This window comes from Varanus komodoensis, unplaced genomic scaffold (genome assembly GCF_004798865.1).
Source record: "Varanus komodoensis strain SLA01 unplaced genomic scaffold, ASM479886v1 scaffold68, whole genome shotgun sequence".
Lineage (NCBI taxonomy): Eukaryota > Metazoa > Chordata > Lepidosauria > Squamata > Varanidae > Varanus > Varanus komodoensis.
In genome coordinates, this window is record NW_025336321.1 from 1,944,421 (window position 1) to 1,954,742 (window position 10,322).

General features: G+C 43.0%; 1 protein-coding gene across 3 annotated transcripts; it reads right to left on the bottom strand.

The window, feature by feature from the left end:
- Positions 1–4,042: 4,042 nt before the first annotated feature.
- HOXA3 (homeobox A3) lies at positions 4,043–7,959 on the bottom strand. 3 transcript variants are annotated; one of them, XM_044450769.1, is made up of 3 exons: positions 7,668–7,959; positions 7,405–7,571; positions 4,043–5,018 (listed from the first exon to the last, which is right to left on the bottom strand). In XM_044450769.1, exons 1-3 carry the CDS (start codon positions 7,922–7,924, stop codon positions 4,255–4,257), a joined length of 1,188 nt encoding a protein of 395 aa, XP_044306704.1. In that variant the 5' UTR covers positions 7,925–7,959; the 3' UTR covers positions 4,043–4,254. The 3 variants fall into 3 exon arrangements, with proteins under 3 accessions (XP_044306704.1, XP_044306703.1, XP_044306702.1); XM_044450768.1 differs by having other exon boundaries at positions 7,405–7,592; positions 7,650–7,959; XM_044450767.1 differs by having other exon boundaries at positions 7,405–7,959.
- Positions 7,960–10,322: the final 2,363 nt, after the last annotated feature.

The following is a 10,322-nucleotide window of genomic DNA, read 5'->3' on the forward strand; positions in this document are numbered from 1 at the left end:
GTCAGGGTTTGTTCCCTTCAGGAAGGAAGGAAGGAAGGAAGAAAAGAAATCATGCAAACAAAACAAACATCTGTAAAAACTATACAACTAGCAGAACCTTCCCTAACTGCGCTGCTGAGGTACAGTCTCCCCCCCGCCCCATCTGCCCCTGCAACAATGCGGATGATTGGGACAGAGCAGCTCCCAAATAAAAAGGTGAGGACGAGAGGATCCGGACCAGCGTGGCAGCGGAAATAAGACAACCATTTCCTCTTCTCCAAAGGAAAGGCCACGAATGCTACTATTTTGGAAGCGAGCGTTTCGAAAGAAGAAGGGGGAGGGGAAATGGCATCTCTCTGTTTTTATATGTATATATTTCAGTGATGCTCAAATGATATCCGCTACCTTGGACTCTTTTTACATTTCAGAGTTGAACCATGGTTCTGGCTTGCGAGTGGTTAAAATCATATACTGGCCATTGCATCTTCAGATTGAGCGAATCTGAGCAAGAAAAGGAAAGAACAGAGCCGGCCAGAACAGCCCCTTCTAGTTTTAAGCAAATAAACCCCCCGCAGTATAGATCACGGGCTAGTAAAGGGTGGGGGAGGGGCCGAGATATTGTAATAATCTGTAACATAAAATGCAGATCAGGGATTGCTATTTAATCCTACTACTCTGAGGAGAAAGAAGGGTGAGAGCCAAAAGGATGGTTTACAAATATACATGCTACTGGAGATGCAGGAGTGTGGGGTTTTTATTTTTTTAATTTTCTTGCTTTTAGTTCAAACAAAGCTCTGCTGAAGCCTGCCCGCGATCAATCTTCTCGGCCAAACGCTTTGACAGCTACTGGCCCTTAAGAACACATTTAAAGGTTCTTGCTCTTTCCAGCATCCAATGTGGCTGAGAAAAGAAGGGGGGGAAGAGAAGATGCGCGAGTAAACAAGGAAAACTGATGTTGCTTCTGCTGCTGCTGCTGCTTTTTTCCCCCCTAAATAGATTTTTGCATTCAGGATGGGCGCTTCAGTTCTCTGGGCTGCCTTGAAGGCAGCTTGGAATTTCAGGTTTTATTTCACGATCTCTGTGTAGAATATTGGCGATTGCGGTGGCCTGCGTGGGTGTCTGAGTTTGTGGAAAAACCCACGAGGAGGAAAGACGAGTCAGGGAGGAGGCTGGGGAAGTTCGGTTCAGTGAGGCTTTGTGAGTCAAATCGGTGTGGGAGGGTATTGAGACCATTTCTGGTGGGCAGTGCGATAGCAAAACCACCTGGAACAAAGGATTTTTCTGTTTGGCTGGTTAAGAAAAAAAAATCACACACACACACACACGAAATTCCTCTGTTCTGTGCTTCTCTAAATGCGTTCTGAACAGCATTATACGCTGGGGTGCAGGGAAAAATTCAGACGACCCCTTTCCTGCAAAAAAATACACAGCATGGAAGAAGCAGGTAAATATATCTATCTTTGAAATCAGACAGAATTGGGAAGTCATTGTCTTTTTCTGAAAACTTGTATATGAGCATGTGTGTGCGCGCGCGTGTGCCAGAACCAGCGGCTTAGTCCTCCTTTATGCTCACTGATAGGAGATGCCCTTCTCCAAATTGATTTTGGGTAGGAAAATATCCACCATAATTCAGTCTTGTGGCATCTTTCTTGAAACGCTACATTTCGGATCTCCAGATTGATTTTTCCCTTCCCCACCATAAGCCTCTTTTAAACATGATCACATTTTTAAAGGTTCTGGGCAAGCCCTTCTTCAAGCTGGAGTGTGCAACTGTAAGTATAAATGGAACCGCTTAAGTGAAGCTGTAAGACGGTATGTATGGAATGCAAAATAATAACAAAGTTTGATATATGAGTTTCACAATAGTTGGCTGCTATAGAGCTTTTTGGACATCCTGGGGATGGGATGTGGAGCTTATTGGAACATAAAACTAGGAAGATAGAAAAGAGATGGGAGTGATGATATTTCAAAGAGGGAAACTAACATAGCAACAATTTCTTGAGTTAAGCAGATAATCAGGAATACTTTGCCTTCCCACACATATGCATGTAGGTGAAACTGCACATACATATTTGAGTCTTAGAATTCTAAACCCAGTCAAAATAACAGATGACCCCACATCTTTAAACTCTGATTATTTTCTTCACCAGCAAACCAACAGCCCTCTTTTCCCTTCCCTTTTCAGGATATAAATTTGCCCCATTTGATCAACACAGATCCGTGCCTGAGGGCATGGAAATAACTTTCTAGGGCTATATCAAAAACTATTTCGAAAGAAATCATCCTCTAAAAAGGAAACAAGCATTTTTCACCCTAGAAAATTTTATTTCCTCTTGCCTTCCTTCCTGCCCCAATGCAGAAAGACGAGGAGGAAAGGAGGTTAGATTAACAAGACTGTGCAAAATGATAAAAGCACCCAGTTTTTGAAACCATGGATGAGAAGAATCTCAGTTTGTGGAAGAGGCCATAAGGAACAGCTATCTCTTCTTTCATCCCCCAGCTCGCTTTGCTAGCAGGCTGATTTATTACTGCTGAATCTGCTCCTTCATTATTGGAATGATGAATTGTATTTTGCCTGTAAACAAATGTGTTTTGAATTTGTGCCATATCAAATAGGGGTCTACACACTCTTCATTCCATCCTTACTTCTTCTGGCCTTTATTTAATTTTGCCTCCCCCACACACACCCCTTTCCCTTCACTCCTACAACCATTACTGAATTGTTCGTTTTGTTCCCGAGAGGAAAAGTGTGGGAGAAGAAAGCGCCCTATCTTTTCCAAAGGTCCCCAGTGCAGGGGCGAGGACAGCTTTCTCCATAGGAACGGCTGGCCTCTTCCAGCAGACAGAGCTCAACATGGCGAGGAGAGAACAGCCTGCAGATGAGGACCAGCTAATCCTGAGGCCTCGGGAGGCGAAGGAGCAGCACCTGAGCTTCATTTGCAGAATGTAGCTCCACACATCAACATACAGTTTCTCCTCAACCTCCACCCCATTTTCCTTTGTCTAGAGAAGAAAATGGTACTAAGAAAAACAAGCACATGCAACAACGACCAAGCGCTACCGATGGCGGTATTTATGGAAAATGTCTGGAGATCTGCAGTCTGCAATTAAGGACACAAAGGGTGGATCTTTTCCAACCTGGATATTTTCAGTGCCCCCAAACCTCCCACGTTTATTTGGGATGGACACTACTTCAGCTCTGGCAGCTCTGAAAGCCCAATCAAGACAAAAAGAGAGAAAGACCTGAAGGTTGGATACTATATATTTGTGCATTTATTTGAAACTCAAGGGACTTGCTCTCGCTCATCAGACGTTGCTCTTTTGCTCATTTCTCTCTTTAAAAAAATCAAATGATTGCGCAAATGATTCTGTATTATTCAGAATAAAAACTTTATTTTTTTCAGAATGTGAGCAGCAAGGAATGTATAACTTTCAAAAACAAATCTAGTCTCTTTTTGTTGTAATTTGAGTTTACACATTTTCCGTTTAGTTTGATGTTACAGACATCCATTTCTGTTCCTATGGTGGCCTGTTGTTTGATTTCCAGATTTTATTGCATTTTCTTTCTTTCTTTTAAATAAAAGAGTTCTAGTTCCCTTTTCAAATGATATTTCCTATGTATGCCATCTCAACATACAGCCAGGTAAATATCTCCTGAATATTCAGGGTACAGAAGTTTATTTTTAATATCTTTATATATATAAATATGAACAGATGGGGATAAATAAAAAATTTTAACACTTAGATTATTCAAAGTTTGCAAAAAATATAAATAAATCTGAAAGTTCACCAGCATACACACGTTGAAAGACGTACATGTATTAATAATTTTGCTCAGGGACACCCTGTTCAAGCGCCTTTGATTTCTTCCTCGCTATTTAAAAGAAGTGCAATTAAAATAAAAATGTTTCCTCGGTAGGATCAGTTCTGTACGAACAAATTCACATTTAAGAACTGTATAGAAAATTTGTTCATAATACCCTGTTTTGATAAAAGAGTCAAAGTTAGGAGTAGAAAGCCTATGCATACTCTCAAAGTGAGAACACAAGGCAAGAGTTCAAGGAGATTAATGTCCACTATTGAAACTAGAGAGCCATTCAAGCAACAAATATTGCTACGTCACATAAACTAGAAAACGCTTTTACCAAAAGAAAAGGAAACAGAAGCAAAAGAGAAGGACAGGGTGGGGAAGGAAATTAAAGTATTTTTCTTTTCTTTCTTTTTTTAAAAAAGCTGAGGGACTTTTACAATTCACTAAGTAACGGATGGCGTATATTACAGATGGGTCAGCTTGGGCGCTTCCTGAATTCTTCCCTGAGAAGGATGGTGAGAAGTAAGATCTGTGTATGTCGGGTGTGGCTCGCAAGGTCCGTGGTGGTGATTGTTGCCCATTGGCCCAGTGTAGTCCATGTTGGCAGAGGAAGGATGAGGGAGGTGAGTTAGACCGAAGATAGACGGCCCAGAATTTGCCATGGCATCCACATAATTGCCCCCAACATAGACGGGGCTTCCCTGTATATGTGGATTCCCATAGCCATTGCCTTGGAGAGGATGAGGGTCATAGTCAGGAGTCACTGCGGCAGTTCCGGAGTATCTCTTTTGAGGAGGCGGGCAGTTATTGAGAGGAGCCGGATATGAGGTGGGTATGCCGTAGGCATTCTGGTGCGGCTTACTGAAGGCTGGAGGCGACTGGGGCTCGTACGGAACACTGTTTACTAGGGAATGCATAGAGTTCAGATAACCTCCAGCAGCTGGAGGGACAGGGCTTCTACTGGGGGACTGTCCTCCTGATGAGGTCATCATTCCTTTCCCCTTCTGATCCTTTTTGTACTTCATCCTGCGGTTCTGAAACCATATTTTGATCTGTCTTTCTGTGAGATTTAACAAGTTAGCCATCTCTACCCTTCTTGGCCTGCAAAGGTATCTATTGAAGTGAAACTCCTTTTCCAGTTCTACCAGCTGGGCACTTGTGTAAGCTGTGCGGGCTCTTTTAGAAGAAGCTTGCCCAGGGGGACTTTTATCACCAGCACAACTCTCACCTATGCAAATCACACAAAGAACAAAGTGAGTATGGTGGCACCTGAAGACACAATAGCCAGAAACAATCAATCATCCCCCACAATGCCTGCTGTCATACAGCCTTTCCCAACCTGGTCTCATTCAAATATGTTGGATTACAGGCCCTATCATTCCCAGCCAGTGCAAACCAAGAGGGTTCTCGTCCAATGCACTTGAAAGACACCAGGCTGGGGTAGGTTGCATTAGCACATTGCAGGGCCCAGTAGTAGGATTGGTCCGCCATGCTCATGTGACAGACATTTATTTAACAAATGCAAGCACATTGCAGGTGTCTCTGTAGGAGCAGAGATGCAGCCTCTGGAAACCTCTAGAAATACAGCTGATCAAGAATGAAGTTTTACAGGAAAGATATGCATGCACATAAAGATATAGAGTTTGGCACTACACCCTGCCAGTTCCCACACCACCAAACCGAAAGTGGCTGGTTACATGAATTGGATCATTCTGAAGTAACTCAACTGAAGACCTACTGAAGTTGAGTCATTTGTTCCATATGGGATTTTAAGGAGGATATTCCTTCAAAATGGAGCCCGACTCACTCAGAATTAACTGCACGTGTCTCATTAATTTGAGTGGGGTCAGAATACTATGACATTCAAAGAAGTTCAGACTTCACAATATATATTTCATTAAGTACAACAACATAGGTATCCATGTCAATACACTGACCATCGGAATACAAAACCCATTCTCTATCTACTTCCTCTCCCAGTGGAGCTGCCAGATCCACAAAGCAGTAATCAATTACTTGAACTATTACCAGCTTGGGCCCACTGGAGCAAATGGCTTGAAATAAACATGGAGGGCTAGCTCTATGGTTGGGAAGGGGAAACTGGCCTGTCCCAGGTTATGATTTTCGGTGCAGGTAGAGCATAACAAATGGCCAATAACTCACTTTATTGGGTTTCAGCACCACTGCCAGCTCTGGGTCTGTGTGGAGTGGGTGGGAGATAGAGAGAGACTTGGGTATTTTCTAAAACATCTTGGTCCTTTTTGCAAAATCCACAGAGGTTCAACATAACTGAGGTCACATTGCATCCAATAGGTTTTAGACAGAGTTCCTACATTTCTTTGGAGATAAGTCCTATTGAAATCTATGCATTTGCTTCAGAGTGTAGTATCAAACTGTGCGCTTCCATTACACTAAGTTCTGAGATTTAGTGCATTGAAGAAGATAAGGCTGAGATCCTAGGTGTGTCTACCATGAACTAAGGCCTAGTAAGCTGAAAAGGATTTGCTTCCAGATGGGCTGCCCCCCTCAGGATCTGGCTGCCACCCTTAGTCCTTCTGTTGAACATGCTTATGGATGCAAGCCAGTGTTCTAAATTATATAACACACATGTGGATAAATATACAGTCTAGAGCACTGTATATATTAAATAATAAAGCTAGTCAATGTTGATTTTCCACTGTAATGTTATTAGCAAAGCACTGAAGAAAACATTTGCAAAAATTTTAGAATCTATTTTCTTGGCACAAGATAAATTGAGGAAGTAAGTGGCAAATAGAAGCCAAGTGCCTGGGGAGAGTGATGCTAATACTTTCCCCATCGATTTGGGTTTACTTATGTAATAGCACTGTTGATAAACACTATAATCCACCCATAATGTATTTATGGACCTGCCTGCAGAGTGCTAAAGAAACCTAAGCTTTGTTTACCACACTTGTATGGCTGCCAGTCTGTGCACTAAAATCAAAAGAGGTTATGAATATCAAACAATGCATTGATCCTGACTGCAGATCATGATGAGCTATTTTATTCTCATTACACTTTGGCAGGAATAGGTCACTGTCTTCTGACTGTAATAGCACCATGCCAAAAAACAAAACCAAACAAAAAGTACACAGATCTTACCACTGCTCGAGGACCTAGACCTTTGTATCTGGATGTGGTTTAATAGCAGTGGAAAGGAGGAAGGGGAAAGGTTGACTATGGAATGTTGAAGATGACTGTAACAGGCATTTCTGAGTCTGCAAAGAGAAGGGTCTGGGAGCTAAGCAACTTCACATTCTTTTATAAGAGTTTAGCAGAGGTCACCCAAAGCCAGCTGAAGCTTCTCTCATCATTCCAACTCTGGATTTGCGAGTGTGCACGTAATATACATACACATACTGAAATGAGATAATATTTGGGGTCCCAGAGACTGTGTGGGTTCAATCTCCAAGTGAAATAGCTGGGAGAAGTTCTGAGTCTTTCCTGCTGCTACTATGAAATACCAAGAAGCCAAGGACTGGAAGGGACTTCATCTTAACTGTCTGGTGGATCTGGCAGGCTGTGTAAGTACTTGTCTCATGAAATCTCTCTCAAGTTCTGCCAACCCTCCTTACCCCTGAACCGTTTCATACCTGAACTGGATCCGCTGTTTTTCTGCTTGGTGTTTTGTCGAGACTCTTTCATCCAGGGAAATATTTGCTTGGACATGGTGGGTGAGTTCAGGATGGAGCTCTTGGTGGCATTGGCTGGGGTGGCGTTGGGAGTGGCATTCTGAGGGGGTGACACGGACGGAGGTGGAGGGGGTGGAGGTGCTTGTTGACTTGGAGGCGGGGGTTGCTGCTGCTGTTGCTGCTGCTGCTGCTGTTGCTGGGGTGGCTCAGGAAGGACAGGGGGCTGGAGGGATTGGCTGGTGATGGTCCTCATGCAACTCTCACTGATGTCATTGGCCTTATGGTGGGGCACGGTGCTGCCCCCGCCCCCACCTGGGGACTGTAGAGAACAGGCAGGTCGATGGTACTCCGTTTCCACCAGCGAAGAAGAAGGAGGTGGAGGATATTGCTGCTGACTAGCATTGTAAGCGAAACCATTTGCTCCTTGGTAGGGATAGCCGCCATAGATCGCAGAGCTGTCGTAGTAGGTCGCTTTTTGCATTTCGTTGTTTCCCAATATTTATTTCACAAACTGACAGGGTCTTGACACCCTTAAAGAATAACATTGGCACCCCTCTGTCACGTGACGTTCTTCCTCCAATGGCCCCTCCTGGTAGACCTAGGGTGCAGGGAAAGCACACGAGAGTGAAGAAATAGTACAAATCCATCTTACTTTCAATAGCTAAGTGACATGAAAGCCATAACAGAAAAAGTGGTCAGCAATATTTAGCAGCATGACTTGGCCTGGAGGCAAAGAGAATTTCGATAGCAGGGGTGGGGACTGTTGGGATTTACTGGCAGCCAGGACCGTGTGGTTTACTGCTCTAAGAGTCCAGGTTTCAAGGATTTCCACCACATGCACAGGCTAAGAATTGTGTTATTGTTTTCCCCCACACAAATGGGACCTTGTAGATTTCTTAAGTGGATGCCTGCCAGATAAGGATGATCGGGGAAACTCGTGTGTATATTAGGTAAAAATTCCCTTCCCAGACTTAAAGGATTGAGAAAGTATTTAGAGGTTTTTTCCTTACACTTTAGAATACTCATCCCCCCCCCCCAAATTAAAACCCACATGCACACACCCCTTGCTGGAGCATAATTAAAATGTTGAATGCTTTTCCTTTTCAAGAAAATCAATACCTTCTTTATAAAGTTTATCATATAGCGGTACACAGCATCTTTGCATTTGGTCGGAAACGAAATCTCTGACGATCCTCATGTGAGGAAACTGAGCAGCAGCGAGGGGATATCCCTACTCTTCGCTGTCTAATAACCAGCCAACTTCCTGTGCATAAATTAGCTTTAACTGCTGTAACTTTAGACAGAGACACAAATCTGGCCTCTAGGATCAAACAGCCTCAACACAGAGAGAAACAGCAATCGAAGGCGATCTTCCAGCTAGACCTTTTTTATCCGGAGTTTCTTGGGCATCCTCAGGCCTAGCTCTGTCAGGTCTGTTCTGTTACATAGAAGCTTTGAAAATATACTATTCTTCCAAACGTCCCCACTTTTTCATGTAATGTACCCAAATTCTACTTGCTCAAACATGATGGATTGGGGAAAAGACGCACACCAGGAACCTTAAACACAGCGTCCATCTCCATGACCACGGCTTGAACTTTCCTACCAACTTAACGATAATAGGTTCTGTCTTCGAAACGGCTATGTAATTTGATGTATGAGGGTCATTTGGCTGCAGAAAGGGGAATGGACACACAAAACCACAGAATGCTCCTACAACCCATGCAAATCTTTTCTGTTCACTCAACAATGTTTACCTGCCTGGGCATAACCAGCTCAAATTGGAGGCTTCCATTCAGAGGAACCTTATCTGCAATCTAAGAAATTTTACAGACTGGACAGATATTATTCCCCTCCTCAGATTAAAACCTAGCCCTCCATAGCTTTGCTAGCATATCCCCATCTCATCCTCAGCTCACCCTTCAAGTCAAAATAGTTCTCTGCCAGTGCTTATTGCTTGAGGGAAACATTGCACAATAGCACGGGCGCGCTCAAATTAATTGCATGTGTTTGCATTTCAATTCACATCGGTTTCTTAGAAAACAAGCCACATTATAGAGACAAATTAATTTAATAAACTTCTTACAGATGGCAGCTGCCGTTTGATATTTTTGATGTTTATTTTTTTTAACAGTAATCAAGTCTTTGGGTAGTTATTATGCCCATCAAGAAAATGCAGGCAATTCACTTTATTTTGCTCCAGTTTAAAGAGTGTAACCCCAATCCAGTTTAGGTGAAAGCATTTGCACTGAAGCAGATTTTGTTCAAATTGAGAAAACATTGATTCCATCCCCAGTTCTTTGCTTTAAAGTAGCTGGTGGACCGTCCTGTTGCTATATGTTTCCTAATCATTCTGCTTAATTTCCAGACTGTTTTGCTGGTGGGGGTTTGAGATTTCCTGAAACACAAACTAGGAAGTGTAAAACACTCACGACTATCATCACCATTTCCTCTGGTCAGTTTTTTTAATGCTGTTCTATAGCTTTAAAGTTGGCACTTTCAGAAAGTTCAGAACTAACTCAGGTAGGGGAATAATGCCAAAAAGAGGTTTTAGTGAAAGGAGTAAAGCAGCATCCATTGTTCATAGCACAACAGTTCACACAAGTGTCACGCCATTAAACAATAAAATCAGTGGCAAAACTTCCATGCATCGCCATGGTGTAGGATCACAGCTTATACTGAATTGCACAGATCCAAGCGTGAATACTTGTGCAGGAGTTGCAGGGCAGAAGAAATAGCAGAGTTACTTCCCCCGTGCAAAGTTTGTCACCAAAACCAGCGACTTGACAAGCGCGCCCTTTCTTGTAACACTTGATTCTTTCTCATGGCATGGGACACTGCCTTGTTTATCGCCCTGAGAGTTTACACGCAGCCCGTTC

Excerpts from the sequence above, each read along its gene's own strand:
- HOXA3 (XM_044450767.1), bottom strand. The coding sequence starts at position 7,924 with ATGCAAAAAGCGACCTACTACGACAGCTCTGCGATCTATGGCGGCTAT. Across the intron at positions 5,019-7,404 it reads AAACAGCGGATCCAGTTCAG|GTGAGAGTTGTGCTGGTGAT; the intron begins GTATGAAACGGT and ends TGATTTGCATAG.